This window comes from Taeniopygia guttata, chromosome 13 (assembly GCF_048771995.1).
Source record: "Taeniopygia guttata chromosome 13, bTaeGut7.mat, whole genome shotgun sequence".
Taxonomy (NCBI): Eukaryota; Metazoa; Chordata; class Aves; order Passeriformes; family Estrildidae; genus Taeniopygia; species Taeniopygia guttata.
Genome location: NC_133038.1, coordinates 1,751,747 through 1,779,244, shown reverse-complemented (window position 1 = coordinate 1,779,244; position 27,498 = coordinate 1,751,747). Strand labels below are relative to the sequence as shown.

Genomic DNA, 27,498 nt, shown 5'->3' with positions numbered 1-27,498 from the left:
CATGTATCCAAACATCTTCACTGTGACTTTCTTAACTGAGTCTGGGCTGTGTGGCATTGCATTTCCAGCACAAAAACAAATGTATAAGCTGCTGTTCCCATCACCCCTCTCCAAACAGCATGAGGTTAACTGTCATAGGAAAAACCACAGAAGCAGTGCAAATGCAGAAAACAGAGGAGCTATTCAGAAGGACAGTTACTGAAAAATATACATTGAAATTACTTTTATTTTTGCTGGAATTAAAAAAAAACATAAGAATATTGACATTGCATTTAAAACCCCCAGGAAGTTAAAGATTATACATTTTTGCACCTCTGAAATCTAATATAAGTATCTCCATCATGCCTTTTTTAGGAGATATCAATGTATGAACATTTTGAACCAAGACTTTTAGACTGTCAGGTTGTCCAAACTCCTCAGTGCTCTTCATTAAATACACAAATTGTGTCACTTCTGGGAAGGGTCACTGTCCAAAAGTTAGACAATTCAACAAAGATTTTCTAGGAAAGACATCAAACCCCAGTCCTCAAGGAAAGGAAAACATATTTAAATGTAGAACAGAACTTCACTTTGGGATTTCTGTTTTAAGTTTTGAGAAGTGTTACTGTGTGTGCTGCTTCTCTCTGCTCTACTTTTACTTATCCTAAAAGTAGACTGTTGAGCTGGGACAGTCATTCCTTTGCTTCTTCCCTGTGCTGCAAATAAGGTACACTGACAGGGTAACAGACAGTTGTATGCAAACATGAAGAGTCACTTAAATTACCTGAAGTTTGGAGAGAAAAGTTGTGAATTTGTACAGCCATTATGCAGATTGTATGATTTGTCTTCAGCAGGGTTAAAGCAGTATATACACAGCTGGTTTAAAATGACACTTTTCTCCTCAGTGTGTCAGGTAAGAAAAACTTTCTATGAAAGTCCTTTTGAACATTATCATCTTGAAAGTCTTGCAGCTGCTAGAATGAGACAATTCAAATTGCTACTGCTTTGGCTCCAGACAAGCAGATACAAGTTAAATGCTTAGGAGTAAAGTCCATCATGAATCTTACTGGTTATGGGCATGAGACCTCAAAAACACCAGTCTTGCCTGTCCCAGTAGCTTATTGACTGCAATGATAGTATTTGTGGAATTCATTCATAAATATCACTATACATTTTTACTTAAAGCCATGTCCTAACAGTAATAAAGATGACAATCCTGGGGGAATAATCACATTAAATGTATATATAAGAACACTATAAAAGAGTGACAAAGTTATATTTCATTACAAAAGAGGTTCCTCTTTTCCTGTGAATTCCTTTTTAAACTAAAACAGGCTTTCATTCTTATGTCACCAAATGAGGGAAAAAAATAATCCTAAAATTCTGATGTTTAGAAAAAAACAGGAAAACTATTGCCATACTACAAAACATTTCACTTTACAACAACCCAAAGAGTTATCTATTACCTGGATGATAAAGAAAAACAGGGACATGAGAAGGATAAAATTCTCTAGTCTGATCAATGCAAAACTCTCTGACCTCAGGGGGACTTTTGTACAGGGAATGATGTGTGTGGAACCAGCCAGAGAGATGCTATGGATCAGAAGAAAAATCCTGCCTTTATTTTGGTGTTTTATAATTTTTCCAGTATAAACTGATGTATGAACCATTTCAACAATATGAAGCAGGTACATTCTAACAATTTCCAACACAAATCCCAACACTTCCATTTTACTTAACAGTATACTGTCTGTCAAAAAAATTTAAGTTGGTTTATTTCATATTCTTTATGATGAAAAGTGTATAAACTGCACTTTCAAATTAAATCATGTTTCACCAAAACTGGTCTGCTTTAAGACTGATAACTTTAGTGGAGAGAATTAAGATGCTTCAGCAAGTATCAATTTTCTGTTAAAAAAATGTCCGCAAGATGAAATAAAAAATTCTTAATTTACAATAAGCAGTGTAAACAGCAAAAACAACAGAAGCCACAAAGTTTCACGCACCAGCTGCTAGCAGACAGATAACTCCAAAGGCTCATAGAACTTTGTATCTTCCTTTGTTGGTTGGTTGGTAAGAATTTTGCTGCAAATAAAGAAGAGGATAAGTTAAAAGTGAAGATGGATAAATGAATTGCAATAAAACCCCACTAAGTTATTAGCTGGGTACATTGTAAAGCTACAGCAAACCAGATCTCTCAACACACATAAAATATCAGAATGAGGGGAATAATCCTCTCCCCTTCCTGATGGTGCTGAAATTAGGAAATTTATTTGGTCCCAACTCTTTGAGGGTCTCCATCCAAAAAGCTCTGTCAATGTATTATCTCCATCTGCTGGCTGATAACAGCCATGTTCTGTCTGATTAACCAGTGCCATGGATTTCTAGGCTGTTCACCAAAACTGTTTTTGAGATCTATCAGTCCCAGTCCCTGATATTAATAAAACCTTATGCCAGAGCATCAACATTTGCAGAAGTCAATCTCATACAGCACACATTAAGGCACTTCCCCTCTGCATTTTGGATATTGCACTCACCAATCTGATGAGCTCCTCTTTTATAAGTCGTGTGATTTCTGCCTTTGCTTTCTGTACAGCAAGTTCATTGGCACCTGAAGATAAAAATATGTATTATAATCTTAAACACTTTCTGTATATGAAGCCTACAGCATAAAAATTTGACTGTGCTCTCTTTTAAGGTAGATACTACAGTCATAAATGATGCTGTTCAGAAATAAGTAGGATTCAATGTTTCTTGAGAAAAACTCAACCATCATGACAAGTTTTTGTTGTAGTAGTTGATGCAATTTCTTATACCTTTAACAGCCTAAAGAGATTTCTATTTTCTTCCTTATTTCACACTGGCAAAGACCTCTTTGTGCCAATTGTTCTCTGTGATCCCCATGGATCATTTGATAAGTGTATAAAGATAAACAAGTGTTTTTCAGTAACTGCAGAGTAACTGCAGTGAGTCTGTAACTTAAGTGTCCAAACACTGACTACAGAAATTCCATGTCTAATTACAAAACTGGACTCATAGCTTTAACAGAAACATTTATAAAAAGAAGACATACTTTCTATAGCCAAATAAATCTTTCGTTCTCCTTCTTTGGGTTCTTTGCCTGGAGGGAAGTAAGTTCCTCTGATTGTAATGGCAGCTTCAGAATATTCACTGATTCTCTGCAGTGCTTCTTTGGAGGTAACTTTCCATCTGGCAGTCTGCAAAGTAAAGGATATGAGAGGATAAACAAGGAGAAAGGCACCACACAAAATGGCAATCCATTAGTTCTGCCAGCATGGGCAGAACCTCAAAGATAAATACAGGAAATTTGTACTACTTGATACTGTGAAATATAAATCCTCAAAATAACAGATGAGTTAGATCAGAGCAGCAATATTCTGAATGGCAGAAACACTCAGGTACTAAAAAAAGGACGAAGAGTTGTATCAGTCATGGCAGTAAAGCCTTTGCAAAAAACACCAGTGTCAGAATCTGGGTATCAGAGAAGTGGGTAGAGGGTAAAGAGATTTTTGTAAGATAACAAATCCTTGTTTTTCTGATACCCTCTGGAATAAGTCCAAAGCATTGCATTTATATAACCTGAGAAGTAATCACAGTTAAGGTAACAATTTCAATTAGGAATGATCAGAAATAGAGACATAGTATTTTACTGGCGTTAATTATGAAGAGAGGTTTGGTTAAATGATGGTCATTTATACTTGATTATAGCAAAATGGTTACTTGCCTGTGGGAAGTCATTGATCTCTAATTCCTCTTCATATCTCTTGAAGGATTCATTCTGTCCTCCATCCTGTTTCTCTTCCTCTTGCTTCTCTATGGGTACATAATTGAGCTTGGCATTGATCTTTTCAGCCAGTTGCTCTGCAATGGTCTTGGCAGACACAGTAGGAGCTTGGATTGTGCCTCCTCTCAGGATAGCATTTGTAGCCTGCTGCATCACATCCTGTAAAAGCACAGCTCCATACTGAGAACAAGGTACCCAAAAAAAGTCCTATATAAACCAATAAAGGTTTCATTAAAGCTGTCTATGTTATTTGTACTGTAATTGTCTACGTAACAAATACATTCTCCAGACTTCTGTTTTTCCTTCCTTTTTTACTCTCAATAACTCCCTTCACAACTGCAAAGAAAAGATCTTAGAAGTCGTCTGTATTTTCAGTTTAAAATATCTTTGGATATTTCAGAACAATTAAGCTCAATCTAAATACACTGTACATCACATGTATATCTCATGCTTCAGCAGAGAAAGATGTTCTGCAACTCTGCCAAAACTGACAAAACTAACTGTGTAATGTTATCAGTAATGAATTAACTCTTTGCCAGGGCAGACAAAGCATTTATAGTTCTATATTAAGTCTTATATCAGCTCACTTATAAATTCTATATGTGAGTTAGCCCATCTTAAATGAGATAAACAATGCAGTATGTTACTAGTGTGCAGAAATACTAAATCAAATGGCAACCACAGAACAACGAACTGAACAACCTTTATTAAAAAGGAGTAAAAATGGTCTGTAAAGAGCCTGACCTTAAAGTGGAAGGGAACCATGACTTGTGCCTCTGCTCCAAGATTCTTCTGGGCATTGATTCTCAAAGCCAATCTTTTAGCAATTTCCAATTTTTCTGCATTCCCAGCTGATGGTGTAGGAGCATTTGATGTTCCTGGTGCTGCCATGTCTTTTACTCTTTTCTTTGAATTGAACATGCTTTCAATTTGTTCATCAATCTAAAGAAAATAACAATTATTTGATCACTGCATTCACCACTACATAATCTTGTAATCATAAAGAAAGAAACACTAAGGGGCATTTAGTTTAAATGTTCTTAAAGAAATTAATCTTGTATAAATGGTATAAGCCTGCCCAAAACTACAGCTCAACAAAAGGATGATCTAATCAGGAAAAAGTATGAACAGTGTTTACTTGTAAGGTCACAAAAAGGAATCTATCCAACATTAAGAAAGGAATTTAGTAAGATTTAAAACAGAAAATGCTACCATGAATGTCTTTAAAACACTTCAAATAAAAATATGTTTGCAACTGAGGACTCTATTTCATTTGTGCAAGATTAATATCCCAAATAATTTATGTGACATTTACACAACTACACACGTTAAGTGTAAAATACCAGTAAGTCAAAAAGAGACACTGAAAATCTTCCTAGATCTTGATCTTCATAGCTGTATCTCTATATTTGAAGAATAAATGCAGTCAATAACAAAGGTCACAGAGTAATAGAAATCCATGCTCTCTGCAATGTATTATGCAATCTACTGGGGGAGAAAATCAAATGCATTGAGAATATCCACAAACAACTTAAATCCTATTCCCAAGTGCTTACATCAACAGCTGTATCTTCATCATCTGAATCTTGCAAGCCAAGAGCTGCTTTTTGTAGCTTCTTTCTTTCATTAGCCAAAGCCTGTTCTGTTTCATCAAATTTAAAACCTTTGCCAGAGAATCCACTGCTTTTTTTAATCAACTTTCCCTCCTGAAAACAAAAACATGTATTATCATACTTATGAGTTTCAAATCTTAGTTCTCATAGTCATAAAATAACTTTAAGATTATACAAATAATTTTGAAGTTCTTCAAAAAGCAAATCCTAGCACATTTGTAAAGTACTTCAAATTTAAAAGCTGCATTTCACGATGAAACGTAATAAAAAGAACCTATGTTAATTCAGCAGAGACAGTACCCTATTGGGATTTTCTGCATACATTTTAAATGCTTTTCAAATGCAGCAGAGAAAAACCCTCCATTTTTTCATATCAGAAAAACTCCAAAGTCACTCGTCTCAGCATAAGTGAGATACTCTGATGGTGAGAGTTCTAGAAATAATCATACAAATTCTGTGAAAGGGCTTCATGATCTTGTATGTGAATTTTGTTAAAAGTCGAAGTGCCTCTTACACCACAGGTATCTATTACAAACCCGGTGACAATATTTAAATTCTCAAGAACAGCTCTTTAAATGACATTCAAGAGCCCAATCTGGAGGTCGCTGACACACTCAGCCAAGCACACACGTGTTCCCAGAGAAGTGACCCATGTATGCATACTGGACAACTGGACACATGCATGCACAGGCATTAAACCTGGACTAAGCCCCCTACAGAAGAAAGAATTACTTACAGCCTTCTGTTGGTCTTTGAAGTCAGCCCAGAGCTTCTCCAGATCAGGAGGAATTGGATTCCCAGACAATTCCAAAGCCTTAATGATATCACCAGCATAACGTGCCTGATCCTCAGTAATGAATGTATATGCATATCCCTGGTCAAAATTAATTCAAGAGACAATTAGGAAAAAGCTCTAAAGACACTAAATTTACTGAAGCACCCTTGCGCAGATGTTGATTTGTAGTCAATGAAAGTAATCATGACAGTCATGCAATAACTCTTTATTAGTGGAAGTGTAGAATGAATAATGTGATTTCCCAGGAAGCTGATACAGAGGTAATCATCCAAAGATAGTAGACACTGAAATCTCTCCTTTCAACCAGTCTTGTCATGGTTAAAAGTTTGAAAAATTAAAATCTTATGAATTTAGTAGGGCACATTTCCAACAGTGAAAAACACACAAACTTTCAGCCACAAATGGGATTTAAAAGAACAGACATCAGAAGAACACATTAACTTCCAAACTTCAGACTGCTGAAGTTCAGAACATACTAAAAACACTCTTCTCACCAACAATACAAACTACTCCTTCCGTAGCTATCCCTTGGCACAACACCAAACAAGAGAGAAGGGAAAAATGCCAGTACTAACCAAACTTGACAAGGAGTGTACATACTTTGTTGCCAGCTCGCCCAGTGCGGCCGGCTCGGTGCACGTAGTCCTCATAGTGGTTGGGACAGCTGTAATTGACCACCAGCATCAGCTGCTTCACATCCAAGCCCCTGGCTGCTACAGATGTGGCCACCAGTAGTTTGCAGGTTCCATTCTTGAAGTCATTAATGATGCTGTCCCTGTCATACTGATCAATACCTGCAAGACAAAGCAGTTAATTATAAAGCTCTGCTTTAAGTCACGAGACTTTGTACACAGGTCAAAATACCTTTGAACTTCAAACAACCAAAACCACAAGCAAATAAAACTTCAATACTTTCACACTTGTGAAGGCAAAATACCCTCTATTATTTAGAATAACTTTTAATTTTTCAACTACCAGAAGATGTTTTCCCCAGACCAAGATCCTCAAAATGTTTTTTTAATATTATTTTCTATTGTGTACTTCAGCTGAGACCTCATCTGGAGGCTTTGTCTGTTCTCTAAAGGCAACAGAAATCTCAGAAGAACGAGAATATTTCTCCCTCTTCCACTGCTCCATTCCTGCTGAACAGTGATTTTGTACTTACTGATTTTATATAAAATGCTCTAAAAAGTACTTTAAGTTTTAAGATACACTGGGATGGACAGCATTGTAAAGAGATTTTTCTCCTCTTGCTACTTCCATTCTGTTGCTATTTGACAGAAGAAAAGTAAAGCGACAACTGCTGTTACTGTGGAATCTCAAATAAAAATACCATGTGATACTCTGCAATGGCACCCACTACTCTACAATAACAAGTAGTTAGCAATATTCCCTGAGAGGTGTTAACTCTAAGTAACAGTCCCCTTGCACAGACACAAGATTTGGCATCTGATGACATCTCACACAGAGCAATGAAGAGTAATTACACAATATCGTGTCTATTTCAAATTAAGAGACAATTATCCTCCCCACTTACACAGCAAAACCAGCTTATGAAGAAGTAATAAAAATTGGTACTATACAGGATCTAAGTGATTTGTAACAACTGGATACCAACATTCTAGTTGGAAGTAGTTAATGTAAGTCCTTAAATTTGCAAATTACCTCCATGGAGAGACAAGCAAGGATAAGAGGCCCTCATTAAATCTTTCAATAACCCATCAGCGTGTTCTTGCTTATCTACAAATATGATAACAGATCCTTTCTCCTGATAATGTCCCAGTAGCTCCAGTAACTTCAGAAATTTGTTCTCCTCTTCTATGACAATCTGGAAAAAGACATACAAAAGAGTATAATTTGTATCTTGAGTCATTATACAAATCCAGAGTGTATAAAAGTAAAAATCAAGAACAGGAGATGAGCTTTCCAGGCTGTTCCTACGCTGTTCAGCTTAGTGCTACAAACCAACTTGAAAAAAAAATCACACTGCATTTGCAGATTAGCATGTTAATTTATTCTAAGTCCATTTTTAATAAGGCCACTAAACTTCTGAAAATAAAAGCTCTGTGGGTATATTGATTTATAGTCAACATTGCTGGGAACAATCCTTTGCAAGCAAATGAGAAGATAAGCAAGGCAGATGTATCATACTCACCACGTGTTGCTCCACATCAGAACAGACAACACTTCTGCCTCCAACCTGCACCTCTATAGGTTTGCTGAGGATCCTGCGAGCCAGGGCCTCCATAGCTCTGGGGAAAGTAGCAGAGAACATGACAGTCTGACGGTCAGGCCTGACGTTGTCTACAATGCGCATGACCTGCGGCGAGAGAACATTCCCTGTTAACATCCAACTGCTGCAACTCCATTTCACACTCATACAAAGCTGTCATCTTTGAAGTCAAGTGGTATCTGCACCTCCCAGACTACAAAACGTTCTTTACAGATTTCTTCTAGGCACCAAGCTGCTGGCATCGGAAGATGGCAAAACTTGCTGGATTTAGAAGGAAGTTGTATGGCAATATGCAATCTGGCAGTAGCTCAGCAAAAATCCTAGGAAATGCAGCAGAAACTCTACAGGTCAAGACACAAATAAAAGGAATTTTCCTAGATTTGGAGAACAGTACAGCCCATGACAACTGGATGAGCTCTGGATGTCCAAAGCTCTCAGCAAGTCAGCAACATTTCCAACATTTTTTTCTTATCTCTTGCAAAGAGACATCAAAGACTTTTTAAACAGACTACAACTACTAACACAACACCTGTATCAAGTAATTACACAGGGATACAACATGGCCACAAGTATTCAACATGAGTATGTAAAATACTCTGTGTATTAGAGAAAAATTTAAGCTATTTGGGAATTTATTGAAAGCCAAAAATATAATCACAGAATGGTTTGGGTTGGAAGGGACTCTAAAGATCTTCCAGTTCCAGCCCTTGCCATGGGCAGAGATACCTTCCACTAGATGTGAGGATAATTTGATGTTATAATAATGTGATAATAGATATGAGAGTAATAGAAATATTAAGAGTCAGCTTAAACTGCTGTCCATATGCAGCACACCCTTTTGAACACCCACTGGCAGTGTAGTAATAATGTAGCATTGTGAAACCCTTGATGTGAAAACTAGTACATTTTGACACCACCCCTCAAGTCATGAATTACCTGAGGTTCAAACCCCATGTCAAACATTCTGTCAGCTTCATCAAGTACAACGTACGTGACTCTACGCAGGTTTGTCACCCGTCCTGTGAAAGGAGAGGAAAAAACACATGGGAAACAAAATCAAATGGAAATATAGTTTTTTAAGGAATATTTTAAATATTTTTTTTAAATGTTATATAGTCTCACTATCTTCTAACAAAGACATTAATTAATTTTTTAAAAAATTCACTAAATGTGAATTTTAATGTTCACACTTTAATCACACATACATTCTGGGAAATGTGTAAGTATGCACAAGGCCCTTTTAGTTTGTCAAACTCTTCTCTTGCATACCATCATAGGGCCAGAAGAACCTGTAAAATTCAGAAAACTGCCCTCGCCAAAACACATCATAAAACTAAGACTGAGCTGAAGCAAGGAGCCACATCAGCCAGTATCTGACAGCGGCACCTAGAAAAGAACATATTAGAGATTACAGCGCATGTGTGGAAGGCAAAGCCCAGTGCTAACTGCTGCAGCCTCAGAAAATTCCTTTATACACAATCTGTAATGCTTCCTTGGAATTAAGAATAACTATGAAGATAACCATACTAGTTCTAGATCACTCTTAATAATAGGCATAAAACAGAGCAAGCAGTCTTTTCAAAATTACTATTATATAAAGATTAAAACCTACCCAGTAACACTACTGAATTTACAATCAAGAACCACCCCAAATTGTGGGACAGGTTGAAATAAAATAAGCAAGTTTTGTTTCTGTGAACATTTTGAAATTATCATGGACAGGATAACTAGCACCCTTCCCAAACAGTGAAGAGATTCCCTTCCATGAGAAGGATTTAACTCAAGGATTTTAGAATTATACTCTCAAACAATATAATCAGATTCAGTTCCACACAACTGTGGAATGACACCGCTAAATGCTCCCTGAATGGAAAAGATTTGTTATATTTTCCACAACTATCACTCAGACTTGTGCTTATCAAACTACAGAAGAATTTGGTTCTCTCAGCTTCAGCAAATTGTAGCTGAATCCTCAAATTACTTAAGACATTACGCGCTGCATTTTTTAAGATACGGAGTTCAATATTAAGGAACAAAGCAAATATTCCTCATATCTACAAATCTATTTAACATCTTAACACTTTCATCCCCAAATAATAACTTCGTAAAATTACTTGGGAACAGCATTAATGTACCTACCTTTGACGATTTAAGTCTTGGAAGCCCAGTTCTATATGTCTTGAAGGTACTTTTTTCACAGAAGTTAAATAATGTCAACAGTTTAGTAGAGGTTTTGATGTGGAATAATTTAATAATAAAACTTTATCTAATAAGCATGCAATGGTTACACTAGGACAAAACCTCTTAAAGCTGCAGTAGCTCAATTTAATCCATCTGAATATCTGATATCAGGTCAGTTCTTTTACTTCTGAGCAGGTATTTAGGGAGGGCTTCTTTGTTTTTTAAAGCCAACAGATAAAGGCAGAGTCAGATGCTCTTGTAAAGCGGGGAACTGCTGAGCTACTCTAGCACGGGTAACAAATCAACGGGCAAACAAAATAAGCAACTGTTACATAACCTTTATCTAAATGACTCCAACTTAAAAAATTTGGACCAGCACATTTCAAGTTTAGCAATGATAAACATTCTCAAAAACTCTTCAAGAATGTAGTAATTCCTGTCCTCCCCAAAAAAGTCGAATCAATATGTGCTTGAACCTATTACTAGTGCTATATATTCTCAATAGCTATAAAGTGCAGCCTGAAGAGATATAAGAAAATTCTGTAAGACCATTTACCAAAATACATGATCTTTTGAATTTGTTAGAATTACACAACAAATGTAAAATAATCTCCAAAGGAAAAGGTTTTCTACTCACCATTGTTAGCTGCTAACATGTCAATCATACGTCCAGGTGTGCAAACAATAATTTCAGCACCTCTTTTGAGTTCAGCTATCTGATTTCAAAACAGAGTAAACAATCTGTTAGTTTTTGCTTTGTGATTTCTTTCAGATTTTTTAAAACATGTATCACCTTGCAGAAAAGAAAACCACCTACACTGTAATACAGCCGTTCTACTAACATGAATTATGTAAATATTTTAATTAGTAATTTCTTCAAGTCTTTGGAGAACTTTGCTTCCAAAAAGAGTAACCCCGACAGTCTGAGTTACCACCACCTGAAGCAGTTTTAAGGAGGATAAGACTTCAATACGCTTAAGAGCCTGTAAGAAACTTCAGTATTACATCAGGAACAAGTGATTGTAGACACACCACGTTCCACCACAGAAGGTAACTCCTGTTGTTTCCATAAATGGGTGGGGTGGAGGTGTGGAAAACCTTGAAATTAATCTCTAAGTTACTTCAAGGTGCAATATTTGATAATGCAATAAACCAAAGTTATAATTTTCTGGCTTTTGTTATCGTAAGGGGAACTCTCAGATAAATACAGCTTCCTAATAACTTTCAAACTATTATATCCCATTAATAATTCAATTTTAATTTAATGCTCAGTACATACATAAAGAGAAACAGTCTGAAATTTTAAGGATCATATCTAAGACTTTCCAGGATCATTACTGTTTAAGGCTAAGTTATATGCAAAGCTTTTTGCATTACTACCATTCCCACAGAGAAAAGCCATAATGAAGACTGCAAATGTACTAGATTAATGGAAAAGAAAAAGCAACTAACTTTGCTACAGAAGAAACATTGACTAATGAAGCCCTAGCACTCTATGACAAGCCAGGCATGCGTTTTGCATACCTGTTCACTGATTCCCGTTCCTCCATAAACACAGACAACTCGAAGCCCAAGTGTCTTGGAGAATTTCTTGCACTCCTTGGTAATCTGCAAAGCCAACTCACGTGTAGGTGTCATAATGACAGCTGAAAAGCAAAACATTTTCATCATACATTGCAATATAAGAGATGCTGTAATTTCCACAATAGAAATTACTATTTTGTAATGATGTTTACAGCAATTTACTCCCTATTTTTAAGAATGTAATTTCAAGGAAAAGATAATTGAAACACGAGGAAGGAGTGGAAATCTGGTCCAAATGTGAAAATCAAGGGAGGAAGGTCTCCCAGATATGTGGTCATGGGATTGCTACTGAAACAACATGAGATAGCACAGTAATCACAAAACAATATTAAAGAGCATGGTGATCTTTAACTAAAAAAGAAACCACTTATCAAGGGACATTAATAAGTACTTCTCCCTATAACCACACAAAGAACTGAAATCCCATCGAAAGCATATAATTGATGTTATATTTATTTAAATAGTAACTTTGAAAATAAAGACACTTTACCTATTGGACCTTCTCCTTCTTCTAATGCTCTCTGATCCATAATGTGTCTGAACATGGGCAACAGAAATGCAATAGTTTTTCCACTTCCTGTTTTAGCAATGCCAATCAAATCCCGTCCGTTCATAATTGCTGGGATAGCCTGGGTCTGAATCGGCGTGGGCTTTTCATAGCCATGTCTTAAGGCAAAAAAAATATTTTAAGAACAAAATAGAATTTGACAGATGTGACTCATGAAGTTATGCTAAAATTATTTTACGTATTTTTTACACATTTTACGTATTTCATATTTACATATACATATCAGTGCCCTTCAAAAAGTACAGATCAAAATGAGCAGCAAAAGCATTATACGAATGGCAGAGAATAGTTAATAACAATAATTCAACACAGAGGATAAACACTCTGTGTTTATGTAGGATTTACAGACATGGACATGTGGCATTTATTGTGCAGCAAAGTAAAAGGTCCTTCTCATGGACATAGGACAGAACACAGCGAGCAAAATCAAGGATGATACAGTTCATAAAGTGCTTGCTTACTTTTTGAGGGCAGTGAGAATCTTCATGGAAATACCACATTGTACCCAGGTTTTTATTGGTTTGGGACAGCCTTTTCCCTTGACTGTAATTCCTTCCAGCTCCAGCCTGTACACATTGACCTCTGAAATAGAGTTTACATTTTAACAGAGCCAAACTTGACACTTCTCAACTACCCTGACCAAAAAATTCTTGCTTTGTCCCTTAACGTAAAATACTAATTTTATCACTACCAGAAAAACAGCCTTTTGCTTGTTACACATAAACACAGGAGTTAGGTTGAAAGGACCAGGTTAATTTTCCAATCTAAGCCTCACATATAATTATAGTAAGTTATCAATAACAGGGATGCACCAGATTTAACACTTTTCTATAGCAAATTGCTCCAAATACTTTTACATTGCAAAGAATTTGCTGTTCCTTAGCACACTGAAAAATCCACCGTTCTTTTCTTCAGTAGTACCCAAGGTGTTCTGGTTATATTTGTGTTTACCTTCTTGAGTCATTTTAGCTAGTTCTGGTACTTCAACATAGAAGTTTTTCCTGAAAGGTTCATATTCTATTTTTCCATGATCCACTGGTTCTAGCAGCTTTCTCTGCTTGGTCTGATAGCCAGTCAGGGCAGTCTGAAGGTCAACTTCCTCCTCTTCTGAGGAATACTGCAGAGATCACAATTTTTGTGTACATCAGGATTAATAAATTATTAAGGTGTTTGACTTTTCTAATTTATAGTGAAACTATTCAGAAGTAACAGGTACTTCTTACTGTATTAGACATGAAACTGAAGACCTGCTCTTAACTTATGAGTCCCAATGGTTCTTTCCCCTAATGCTTTCATGTTTCTCCCAGACCTTAACTCTCACCACGTTCTGTGTTACTTTTACCAATGCCAACTACCAGCGCTGTCATTCAGAAATAATCACTGCCATGCAAAACAAACAGTAAGAGAAATTAGGAGAAAGCAGCCAGCCAGCAAACTGGTGTCACACTGCAGTCACAGCTCAGACAGATTTCCCCAACTCAGCTTTGAAGGAGCACCACTACAGAGCATGGCCTGAAGTGGCTGAGCTCCAGGGCCTGCAGGGTATTGGGTCTGTGACTCAGGCAGTGCTGACCCTCCACAGGCTCCTGAGCAGCAAAATACCCACACCCTTCACAGCTCTTCAGGCCAAACACCACACACAGCCACAGGAAGCAAGAACAGGCACTTTGCTTGTTCACAAGAGAAATATAAAACATTTCCATTACCTCCATTGCATCTTGGTCATTTTCCATGAGTTCCCCTTTCTTCTTTTCTGACTCAGCAGCTGCCTTTTTGGTTGTCACCACAGTAACCACCTTGGTAACAGTTGGTCCAGTTTTCTATAAAAAATGTTAAAAAAATGAATGCACTATTGTATGAAACAAAACCCATTCTGTAAAAAACATTAATAATATTTGTACTTCTGGATACATTATACTGAGCCATTTATTTGCTACTTCCCTTAGTGAAATTTTCTCAGAATAATACTTGATAAACAGTTTCATAAAAACACCAGGAAACAATAGTTAAAGCAAACATGCATTAAGTGCATGTAACTTGCTGCATTTTTGCACTTTCCCCCATTTTTTCCCCAAGTCATTTTCCTATTAAAACACAAAGTTCTCCATCTTTTAAAAGCAAGAAATATTTAACAAGTAGTTTTACCTTTTCACTCCCACCTCCACCTTTCACACTTCTCATATTGAACTTCTTGACCTCTTCTTTTACTTCTTCCATATAAGCATCTAAAGGATCTAACTCCTCATCTTCAACCTCATTGCCTTCTTTTTCTCCTTCTGCAGTTTCCTCTTCATCATCTAATAAGAGTGAAAAAGATGGGGATAAAAGACAGGGAAAGACAGAAAACATTACATGTGTCAAATTACTGTCCACCCAAATAATTACAGCCCATTCTATTACTATATAATTTTTCCTCATACAAATCTCTCCAGTTGGTTTATCAAAAATGCATCTTAAACCACCTGACACCATGACCAATTTAGGCTTTTTTATTTTACGGTTCACATTCTAAAAAGTAATTAGATGCTTTAAAGCTATTGTAATAAAAATATACTAGGAACAGAAGTATTCTGTTATATATAAAGAGATTAAATACCATCATCATCTTCTAAACTCCATTTTTTCCCCTGTTTCATCTCTTCAATTTCTTTTTTTAGCTCTCCTATGTTTTCCATTGCCTTCTTGCGTTGTTCTTCCCTCCATTTCTCCACTCTTTCTTTTCGTTTTCTCATTTCTTCTTCTAGTTTGTTCTGATCAAAATTCTATGACAAAAATCAACCAAAAAGTGAAAATTAATGGCCACTGGCTTTACAAATGTAACCATTGAAGGAGCAAGCTGTAGAACACTGGACATCCACAAACTTCCTGGTTTAAATTCTTTATCTTTTACATTTACAAGTGTTAGAAGTCTATACCTCAGTGGCCACAGCATTTGTGGTAGCATCTTTATCTTTCTCTTCCTCTTTGTCATCTTTGTCTTTTTTCTTTTCTTTGGAGATTTCCACACCTTCTGTCTTTTCTTTAGATCTTGATCTGAAATATAAGATGAAAGATTTCGTAGAATATTGCAGCTTTTCTCAGGGGGAGAATACATATATGATGGACAGAAACTTCTGGGTTGTGGGTTTTTTTTTTTTATATAATCACCCTGTTACATTTTCAAACACCTCACAAAACACACTGCTTCCCAGACAATCTTTCCATGTCATGGAAATACTTCCTCTAACTATCAGTAATATAGACTCCAACCCAATCCAGCAATTTATGTGCATTTCTTTGTAGACTTGATTTTCAGAGCTCCTACAATTGATACTCCAGTTGTTCTGCGTTTTATTTTACACCTCCTTGAAGTCAGCATTTAGATAAGAGAACAAATGTCCTGTTTGTGGAATTTCTGGAGAAAGGTAAAGTGATCTAGCATCTTGCCATGGAAGTGTGAGCATCCCCCTAATCATACTGTCCTGGCTGACAGACAAAAGCTCTTCTCCCTGGGAAAAGCTACTCATGTAATGCAGACATAACAGGCAGACTTGCACTGAATATAAAAACCATTTATAACAGGTTTTGTTATACTTACTTGCTTCCAATTTAAAAGAAAGCATCAAAACCTAATTTGTGCTAGCATATGACAATAAATATAAAATTCTCCTTAGCTAATTAAATATCATTAAGTTTTTTTCTTTGGACTATTCTGATACAAAACATACACTTATTCCCAAAGCTTTTGTGATTCCAGCTTGTCATGATTTCCTAGAGTGCCATCACTACTTACGCTGTATACAGACTGTTGTTATCATTTACAGACTTCCTGCTCATTTTATAGCAGAGCCTGACTATATGCTGTTTTCAGTTATATCTGAAAACCTTATCAAGATACATTTAAAAGACAGTGACCTGCAGTAAGCTTTTACACGTTTCTAAAGCTAAGAACACTAGAATACCTGTTTTCTGTTTTCCTGTTCTTGCTTGGACTGGAGGATCGCGACCGTCTCCCTCTACTCCTGCTCCTGGAGCGCCTCCTGTCTCGGCTCCGGGATCGTCTTCTCTCTCGGCTCCGTTCCCTTTCTCTGCTCCTTGAACGTCTGACATGCAACAAAATTGTCTTTACTTAGGATATGCTCAGAGCATAACTTTATGCTTCTATTGAGGAACAGGTTATAAAAGGAACCCACCAACCATCAAGACCACCAAGAACTTACAAACTCCAGCACCAGCAAGCCAGAAAGCATTTAATAAGGAAAAAGCCTTAATCATTGTGAAATCCACCACAGGCATCAGCAAAGTAACCAGCTGGAGTGGGAGAACATCAATATTCAGCGGACAGGCACTTTTAGTACTTTGACTGGAGCTGCCGTCGTACCTTTGACGCTTTCTGTCCCGCGAGCGAGACCTTCTCTTGTCCCTGCTGCGCGACCTCTCCCGCCTGCGGTCCCGGTCCCGGCTCCGGGAGCGCCTGTCCTCCCGCTTCCTCTTGTCCGACGGGGAACGGCTCCTGGAACGGCTCCCGGAGCGCCCCCGGGACGCAGAGCGCTTCCGGTAATGCCTGCGGGCCACGGGCAGAGTGAGCACCAGAACCATGGGCAGCAAGCAGAATAATTACCTGAAATTCTTGGGCTTCTTAAATGTCTAAACTTCTCCAATCATCTTGGCAAACTGATTAATATACATACTGTATGTATAATATACATATACACTCTTAATGATGCTGAAATTAGAAGGATTATTTGCCCATTATTTTCTTTTAGTATTAGAGTACTATTATAAGCACATAATGAGAACACCAGAACATCAAGAACAATTTCCTTTTCAGAAATCCACTGATTTCCATTTAATATATAGGAAAATCTGAAGGCTCTTTGGAGCTATCTCAAAGCCTTTCAGACAAACAAAACTGCTCTTTGTTGCTTTTTATGCAATAAATGTTTACCCATGTAAGGTAGGTGAACTATACCTCTGCTCAGTGGGAAAGCTGTCAGACTGGAATTAAAGAAACATAAACCCCTGAGGAAGTGACACAGCTGTGGTCAATGCCTTTACCATGCTGACATGAATAGAAATTCTGTAATATCAAATATCACAACAGAAGCTGTCAAAAGTCAGCAAGATTGAGGGGTGTGAGGGAGATGGGTGTCTGCTTTCCTCCTCTCATTAATGCTCTTATCCCAACCACACTGTGGGACAGAGCAGGGAAAGGAATTTTCTAGGAAACTCTTCAACTGAATGTAGAAGTCACAGAGGGACTGTGACCATTTCCTCTTCTTCCAACCCCAGATTTTCAGACACCATGCCAGAATCATTCCCTTGTTCACTCTCCTGTGGCTCAGGACTCACAGACCCTTTCTCCTAACAAGCCCAGTAGTCATGCTTGAGAAGAAGGAAGAAGCAGAGAAGACAAGACTTTAAGCCCCCCACTCCTTGTGTCACTTGCATGGTAGTATTAAAATAGTTCAGCTCTAAAAACAGCAGTATATTTATATCTAGTCTATGTTATGTGGTGTATTTAGGCAGCACATGCACTTGGAGTTAGTCCAGTAGCACATATCCACATCCTGCCTACCAGCAGGATAACTGACTGCAAAGAACATCCTTCAGCATCAAGACTTTTATTGTATTTTCCATCTCCATCACAAAATGCCATGGGATCTGCTCTATACTTCCTCTCTTTCTAATCTTATAGTTTTAGAGAACTACTTTTGTTTTTAATTTTTTTTCCTCTATAGTGTGCAATAAAGACAAATAGATTATTTCAAGTTGCAGAAGCCCCAGCGTGAGGAACATTTCCTCACACCAACCCCAGCACATGCAGCCCCCACCCATCTCCACCCACCATTCGCTCTCACTCTCTTACCATTTCTTCACTTTTAAAACTTTTTGTATGTTAAAATAGAAAATTAATACAAGTTTAAACCCACTTTTAACATTATTTTTAGCCCAAATAGAAGAACTCTGTCATTTTCAGAAGAGAAGCTATACTGTGACAAGCAACTGAGTCCTGCTGGCTGGAGTGCCAGAGCCTGGTTTTCAATTCAGACGGCTCTAACAGTGCCCTGTACCACCCACTGCTGCCCCAGCTCATCTGCAACTAATTTAGATAGACTTGCGGGAGTGCCCAGCTCTGCAATAGATCACTAATTTGGGCCCAGGATGGTTGTTAAAATTTCAAGTAATCTGTCTCTCTTGGGGTAAATCTCTGTTATGGACCTGGGAACTATTAGTGTAGTACAACTGCATGTCGGGACTGTCGTGTCAGCTTCAGCATAAAAATCTGATTAAACTACGAGACAGAGGCATATGCCCGACAGCACTTGCAAATTGTGGAATCGCTTTAAAGCCTGGTAGGTGTGAGCAGCTCCGCATCATCTGGAGCACAGGTTCGGCCCGAGTCACACGCAGCACAAGGGCACGTTACTGCCGAGCTGGTTACAGCCCTAGTCAGGTCTTTACATTACCGGGAGAGCGCAAAACATCCGTGGTCCATAAATAGAAAAGACGCGAACAAAACCATCTAAACCAAGCTAACCCCTCTACGTGGGCAATGATGACATTTTGGAACAAACCCGTTAAGGCCGGAGGCGCTGCGGGAGCCGCGGGGTCGGTGCTGGTGAGCCCCGGCAAACCGGACCCAGCCAGGCCCGGGCCGCGCCGCGCGGCCTCAGCGCGCCCGCCGCCCGGGAAAGCCGCGCCGCGCTTTGTCCCCTCACGGCCGCCTCCCCGCGCCGCGCCCCCGATCCCCGAGCGCGCCGCGGCCCCGGGCGGGCGAGGCGGCGGCGCCGCTCCCTCACCTGGACTCGCGGCCCATGGCGGCGGCGCTCCCGCTACACGGCGGCGGCGGCGGCCATTCCCCGCCCGCACGGCGAGCGCCCGGCGGGAGCGCCGCCCCTTCCGCGCCGCGCCCGCGCTGGCGCCCCCCGGCGGGCGGAGGCCGCAGCGCCGCCCCGGCCCCGCCGCACACAGGCCGAGGAAGCGGTAACAAAGAGGCTTTTAATAGAAAACAATCGCTCCGGCAATAAACATCACACAGAACTGTGTACACCAACAGAGGTAAGTTAAAAACGGAATAAAAGACATTGGTTTCTTGGTCAAAGGTCATTTCTTGATCGCCGTTTCTTCATCGAGGTTTCTTAATTAAGCACAAGCCCCTCCTGGTTCTCTGCCCATGCAAGGGTATTTACCTGATTAAAGTTTATGGTGAGGATTAAAATTCATAGCTTTTTACAGGTACTGGTGTAGGGATTTTTCCAATTTATTTGTATTACATTTGGGCATATAAATAGAGAATCAGAACAAGTAATTTTTGAGTAAACTCGTTATTTATGTATCTCAACTTTATCTTAAATTACTGTAATTTCAATTTTCTGAAATTACTAACTAATATAAATAAATTTAAAGTTGCTCAATCAATATCTGTGCTGAAAGACCTAAGTCAGAATTTTCTGCAACCCAGCCCTGTATATCTGTAATATAATACTCACCATAACAGAACCAGTTTTAAAAAACCCCATGAAAATCATAAGGTTCTTATCAAAACATAAGGTTCTTGTATTCAGGCCACAAACATGTATCTAACTTAAAAGTCAGGAAAGCATCACTAAAATTACAGGAGGAAGCTTTAACAAAGAATAATCAACTGAAAGCTGGGCCATTTAGAGAGATACAATTAAACACATCTGCTCCCTAAAAGAACCTCTGCAGGCAAATACCAAGTTAAATATGTGGTTTACCATGCTAAAAATAGGCAACAGCCAATGCTACCTGAAAGTCCAGATTTTAAACAGAAAACTACAAGCTGAAAACACTACCAAATTTTGCTTCAATAGAGATTTTCAGAGATTATCAGTGTTTAAATTGACTATTTGGAATGACACTTCCTCTCACTGTGCAAAATTCCTAAGAGATTGAAAACAAAACTGTATCCCTTGTAAGTTTTACAAACACTAGAGCAAAGATTTGATACTGCAGGTTGGGTGCCAATACGTAAAATTCTCACGAGACAACTGTTAACATAAAAAAAAGTATCAGCACAGGTGTGAGCTGCACTAGGATTAGGTTGCTGGAAACTCATAAACAGATGTGGTTAGTTCTAGTTTTTCTTACTTTTTGAATAATGACCTTTATAAGCACCAAGACCTTCTTGCTGTTGGTTTTGCCTAGCTCTTTTCCACAACAATCAAATTAAATTAATCACAATCACAACAAGTAATGTATGGCAAGGCAAGGATAAGAACAACAAAGTGGCAAGTTTCACCAACATTCTCCAGAAAGCAGCTACTTGGTTTAACATTCTGAACTTGAACATTTGAAAAGAATATAGGGATTTCTTTTCTTTAGAGCTTTCTGTAAAAAATGGGAACACCACAAAATGAGCAGGTCTTGTTAGCTATAGTCATACAGGATATACACATATATATGGTTCTGCTGGAGGGAATTCTCTTCTTGTTCTCACTGAAAAGAACAAAGGCAGCTTTGTAAATGTTTATGAAGGAGGCTGAGAAGGGTATCATCTAACTAAAAACAAATAAATCATCCACTGTCACTTGCATCCTAACCTTCACATTTGTAATATGTAGACACAGTATTTAAATAAACTGAACCAACACAACTGGCAGTCTGGGACCCTGCTCTCCCTTTCCCAAAATTATTTGATTTAAGGCCCCTTTCAAGCATTCTAACAGGTAAGAATTTTAATGAAGGTTTAGACCTGCCTGCACAGTCAAATGTTAAAAGGAACAGAAAGCTTTAGTATAGCTACTGTGTGGAATTCTACAGTTGTCATGGTACTTCAGAGCCAAAAACCAAAATAAGTTCATGGCAAAAGATAAAAGTAAAGAAATAGACACAAAGGTCTGTGAAAACATCTCCCATTTTGCTGTAGGTGTCCATGGAGCGACTGATCACTTCTGCAGGGATTCCAGAGAGGAGAAGAGCAGCAGTCAGTACTGTTGTTTTCACCTTCTTCTCACACTAGAAGGGAAAGAAAAACCAGCATCATGTTAGTTCTCCTAATCCAATTCTGCTTTACATGTCACCGATGTTGTGCCAATTTCACACGTTCCAAATGCGTTGTCAGAGTAGCAGGTTTGCATTGATTCTGTCCAGACACACTCCAGGAGTCACACCACTTATCAGAGACACAGATTCCTGCTGTGATGGATCTACCAGCGACAGGCTGGCTAACAGCAGATAAATTCATCCTGGATATTCTGCCTCCTTCACACTACTTCTCCCTGCAGGCTGAGATGTGAGGCTGGGCAGCTGCTCCTGCATGAGTGGGAACATTCCCAGACAAGGGAAATCTAGGTGTAAGAAGCCAAGCCTGGCATCTCCACTGTCAGAACTGGATTAATCCATCCCACTATTCAACAAAAAACAGAATCCCAGAATGGTTTGAGTTGGAAAGGACCTTAATGCTCATCTCACTCCAACCCCCTGTTATGAGACACCTTCCACTAGACCAGGTTGCTCAAAACCCCAGAAATACTGTTAAGTTTTCTAAGAGAAAAATTATTTAGAGTTGAAAACCAACTGTTTCTGTTTTAGAACAACTTTGGCAGTTTTATCCTCTGAACTCAGAAATGCTCCAAACTCTTTTGAAAGCTGTTCCATCCTTAAGATGAGGAATCCCAAGGATGCAAGTCTGACATGCAGGAAAAGGTGATAGTAGCTGAAAATTCTAATAATTTGATGATAATTGCTGGATATTTTAATTTAATCCAATCTAAATGAGGCTTTCTGAGTATTTCTGTTTTTCGTGGGAGAAAAATGAAGGTTAACAAAGGGATTGACCTCACCCACCCATGTCTAACTGCAGTAAAAGCAAATTGTGGAAAGGAGCCACCTCTTGAATTCTGAAACTGAAGGGTGGATTTTAAGTACACAAGAAACAAGATCAAGGTGATGTACCAGATGAGCTGGTGCAAATCTAAGGCTAATCTTCCTGTTTTGTGTTGTGACACATCAGCTTAGAATGACTATTATGATATGCTTAACTACAAAACAACTGCTGATTTATTCTGATTGTCTACAAGTAATCTATTATTCTTTTTAAAATGCAAATTTTCCCTTTTAACTATGGATTGAACATCATTCAATCCCACTCTGCACCACAGAGCTGACAAAATCATCAACCTAACAAATGCTTAAGGAACAATTACTTGTTGTAAATATGTAAAGCAAGTGGTATAGCAAATCTTGCTAATAAGCAGCAAGTTTCACACACAGATAAATGTCTCATTTCAAGCTGTCATTTAAACCAATACCAGCAGTGGAAAAAACTCAACATTCTGCCTCATTTTTTAACAAACACTCTTCCAGATTTCATTGGGATATTATATGCAGAACAGCTGTTTAGCAAAGCAAATAATAACCAGGGAAGAGCACGGTCTAGAAGAAAAGCAAATTTCCTGAAGACATGAAAGAACTACCTGGATTTCCTGGTCAAACACTTTGAATTAGGCTACAGCTACACAAGCTGCTAGTTTTCACTGCAACTTTTCAAAAGATCCTGGAATAAATCTGGAAAGATTAAAAACTAATATAAACTATCAGCACTGGTCATTCAACTATACAGTTTAAAACAAGGGAAGAATACTTCACATGCATCGGTCCTAAAACAATACAATCTAAATACAACTTTAAACTGAAAACACCTCAAATTGATCTAATTCTGAAAAAAAAATTACCTTTGGAAAGTACTTGGACAGTCCCATGTAAGCAAGTTGTAGAGTAAGGAACGGTGCAAATATTGACTGAAGGAACAGAAAAGAATATATAAAAATTAACTTGGTCAGAATAGCTAAGAAACACAAAGATTTAATGCTTCCAAAGCAGAAAAGAAAATTATTAGGTAAAAATTACTTTGTGGAACAGAGCAAAGTTGTTCTTGAATACTACAAATCTAAGTAGACAAGTTACATGCCAAAAATAAGGTTCTGCCCAATATTCTTTGAGCCAAAAGAACTGAAATGGCAGAAGAGAACAGCAAAGTGTAAAACTGAGCCCAGTGTGTAAAACTGAGCCCAGGGATCCAGGAGCTGGATGGCTGCAGCTGCATCACACCTCTGTGCTGTTGTTCTGGCTGGCACTGGGAATACTGAGGAACTACTGATAAATGAGTAGGATCTACTTATCTTGGTACAACTATTATTCTTAGAATCACAGAATTATTTGGGTTGAAAGTGGCCTGGAAAGCCATCTCATTCCAAACCCATGGGCAGGGATACTTTGCACAAGATCAGTCTGCTTCAAGCTTCATCTAATCTGGCTTTGGACACTTCCACAGATGAGAGCTCTATTCTTACTCTATTATTCTTTTGTAGACCCTAAACTCGAGGAGCAGCTGACTCATATGCTCACCAAGATAGGAAAAAACATGCAGGGCATTTAAGCTGCAACAACTATTCCAGTGCTCCACAACAACACACACAAAAGACCAAATGTGCTGCTCTCAGTGGTTACACAGTGGCTGTATTCGTAGCAAATTAATCTCATAGAATTCAGCCATTTTTCTTTAGGTTTTATACAATTTTTGGAAATGTAAAGAGTGCCTGAAGTTCCCAACTTGGTCGTTACCAATAGACTTCAGCCCCAGATATTTCCCAATAACTTGCACCGAGCAGCAAGGCCCAGCAGGACTGTGTCCCTGAACTCACCAGGTACTTGCACACGAAAGCCCTGACCGCGATGGCGAGCAGAGCACACCCCAGCAATCTGAAAATGCGGAAAGAGTCAAACTCCTCCGCCGCATTCCCGTTCTCCTGGCTCGGCTTCTCACTCATCAGCTGGTTCCTCAGCTTCAGAGCTTCATCAAACCTGGACAGGTACTGCTCCAAGCCATGTCTCGGTGGCCGTGGTGCAGCCTCAGAGGGCAGCTCTCCCCTGTGACGCTGACGGAGCTCGCCTGTCCCCTCGGCGACCAACTCTGGGGCTTTACCAAACAAGTCCTTGTCCCCTCTGAGCTCTGCCATGCTGCCTGCATGCTCGGTCGAGCCTGTCACGTTACACATAGAATCACCAAGCACAATCCGCTTGGAAACTGAAGGAATGGAAAGGGAATTTGATTTCTCTTGCTCGTGCTGAAGCTTTAATTCTGTGTGAGTTTCATCATCTAAGGAAGAAAAATAAAAACAGAGTTATGCACGCTGTGTACATGGAACAACACTTCAGCTACACTGGGTCAGGATCCTGGGCCTCTGCTTCCCAAGAGAAAAGACAGATTGATGATTAAAGAGGGCACTCTTCACAGAGCAGACACAAGACATAAGGCTGTGCAATGCAGGTCAGAAGTTGAAGCAACAGAGATATTAAAACACTGAGCTTCCTTAAGCAAGAGCACTGCACACACAAACAAGAGCACTGCACACACAAACAGAAAGATCCAAATACATGGACTGACATTAAAAAAAAAAAAGACAAAGATTTGCAGAAAGTGAACCAACCAGAAGAGCACTAATACCTGACAAATAAGCAGACAAGAGAAGTGCACTTTAGCTTGCTATTCTACCGTAAGAGGCAGAGCAGTGTTAACCTGTTCTGTATCAAGCCTGAAGATCCATCTTACAGAGACAGAGGTGAAGGCAGAGAACAAAAGGCAAATCAAGAGCATGTCTGGACCTACCACAGAGCAAGAACTAACACTTCAGGAATTCTTTTCAGTGTTAAGTCAGACTGATTCACAGCTCATGGGCATCCTTATAAACCAAAATCTGAGAACCCTTTCCTGACAAGACAGCCCATTTGAAGAATGTACAGAGATATAAGTGCGCTACCCAGGATATGGCTCTGCAAGAAAATTCTGCATAACAACCACAAACATCTATGTCACTATCCAAATGTGCGATAACTTGGCTATAAAAAGCCAGCTATGAAAGGCAACAGCTACTGACTAAAAACATGGGGGAAGCTCATCGATTCTTCAACTAAAAAACCTACTTGCAGTGAAATGACAGCTTGTATGCTCGCTGTCTAGGGACCGTGCCGGGCCCAAGTCCCGACCTTCCCGGCGGCACAGGGATTTTTTGGGCGGGTCCCTGGCGGAGCAGGGCAGGTCGTGCTGCTGGAAGCATCCCTGCGGCCGGAGGCGGCACTGAGGGGAGCCAGCCGGCCCTGTCCCTGCGGGCAGCCAGCCGCTCCTGCTCACCAGGGCACCGCGGGCAGCGCTCACGGCCGGAGAGGCCGAGGCGTCACCGCAGCCCCGGAACCCTCACACAGCCCCGCCGCACCCGCCACGGGGCTCACCCTTGCCCGCCGCAGGCCGGTGGAAGCCCATGATGCGGTTGATCCGCTCCTCCGAGTTCATGAGCAGCTTCCTGCGGCGCAGCTCTGCGCGGCGCTGGGAGGCCGAGAGCCCCGCGGGGGGCCCCGGCGGTGCGGCCGCCGCTCCCGGGCCGCCGTCCGCCATCCCCGGCACCGCAGGCCCGCCGCCACGGGCCCGCCCCGCCCACCGCGCAGGCGCCGGCACCGCCCGCCTCCAGCCCCTGAAGCGGGTGTCGCCATTTTGCGTAGGGGCAGGAGAAGGACGGGGCGCGCTGGGAGAGCGCTCCGCGCGCCCCTTTCTGACGGCGCGGCACCCGCACTCAAGATGGCCGCCGCGGCCTCAGGCGTGACGTCACGGCACGGGGGCGGGAAGGGGCGATGGTGGCGCTGAGGGGAGCCGGTGACTGGGACACACACGGGACAGCCCCGAGCCTGGCACGGCACCGCCGCGGGGCTGGCGGTGCACGCCGAGGACACACCAGCAGACAAGCACCGCTCGAGGACGCCAGAGCTACTGGCATTATCGAACAGGGAGCGTATTGACTTCTTTGCTGTAAGATCCAATTGGCATAATATCCATCTTTATGGCCACCGAAAGTCCGGCACACCTCTCCTTGTGTGCCAGGTAATAAAACTGCCACGTTACCCTGACCAGCCCATGACACACAGGGCTCCCATGAGCACCACTGCCCTGGCACCGAAAAGCTGCAGTGCCCTGCTCGGAGGCGCTGCCACGGGAGCGGGACTCGCCTCCAGAGCCCGGCATCCCAAACCCGCTGCCAGGACAAACCCGCTGCCAGGACAAACCCGCTGCCAGGACAAAAGCCCACTGCCAGGACAGGTGCCCACTGCCAGGACAGGTGCCCACTGCCAGGACAAACCCGCTGCCAGGACAAACCCGCTGCCAGGACAGGTGCCCACTGCCAGGACAGGTGCCCACTACTCCCCCAGCCACTGCAGGAGTGGTGGAGTTCAGCAGCAGCAGGACAGTGTTATGTGTATTGGGAAAAAGAACCAGAGCTGACAAATCAAATTAATATTTCTACAATATTGAATGAGAGAATTCTGTATTTAAAACCAGTTAAATACAGAAGTCAGACTACCAAGCTCATGCATTAACTCATCTGTAATGGGCCAGAGGCAGCAGTGAGAACATCTCAAAAAAATCTGTAAGCATTTAGATGGAATGGCTTTTACAAAAAAGCTGCTGAAATAATGGGATGTTAAATGAAGATACAGGATTAGCTAAAATAAAATTCATCACCATCTTGGAATGCTGCTGAAGGCTAAATTCCAGCCATCACTATCAGCAAGCTCCTGTGACCAACATGTTTTTCTCTCAATTAAATACATTGTTCTACTTTTATTTATAAGAAAAGAGTGATGGACTGGCATGAGTTCTTTCAATTAATTTTATTGAGTAGCCAAATCTGATAAATTAGCACAGATAAAATAAGCATTTGCATGTGTTATAAATGACTTTTTACA

At 40.1% G+C, this 27,498-nt stretch overlaps 2 protein-coding genes across 2 annotated transcripts; both read right to left on the bottom strand.

The window, feature by feature from the left end:
* Nucleotides 1-208: 208 nt before the first annotated feature.
* On the bottom strand, nt 209-19,695 carry DDX46 (DEAD-box helicase 46). The gene is made up of 23 exons (XM_012575344.5): nt 19,542-19,695; nt 17,120-17,302; nt 16,701-16,841; nt 15,675-15,792; nt 15,356-15,521; nt 14,905-15,056; nt 14,466-14,579; nt 13,711-13,876; nt 13,221-13,341; nt 12,682-12,857; nt 12,132-12,253; nt 11,245-11,323; nt 9,363-9,445; nt 8,349-8,513; nt 7,859-8,021; nt 6,794-6,987; nt 6,134-6,271; nt 5,341-5,490; nt 4,529-4,726; nt 3,725-3,943; nt 3,053-3,197; nt 2,517-2,590; nt 209-2,064 (listed from the first exon to the last, which is right to left on the bottom strand). The coding sequence occupies exons 1-23, from the start codon at nt 19,556-19,558 to the stop codon at nt 2,017-2,019; spliced, it is 3,132 nt and encodes a 1,043-aa protein (XP_012430798.2). The 5' UTR covers nt 19,559-19,695; the 3' UTR covers nt 209-2,016.
* Nucleotides 19,696-19,721: 26 nt separating this feature from the next.
* CAMLG (calcium modulating ligand) lies at nt 19,722-26,211 on the bottom strand. The gene is made up of 4 exons (XM_030283815.4): nt 25,993-26,211; nt 24,408-24,862; nt 23,439-23,504; nt 19,722-21,720 (listed from the first exon to the last, which is right to left on the bottom strand). Exons 1-4 carry the CDS (start codon nt 26,153-26,155, stop codon nt 21,529-21,531), a joined length of 876 nt encoding a protein of 291 aa, XP_030139675.4. The 5' UTR covers nt 26,156-26,211; the 3' UTR covers nt 19,722-21,528.
* Between the last annotated feature and the right edge of the window lie 1,287 nt (nt 26,212-27,498).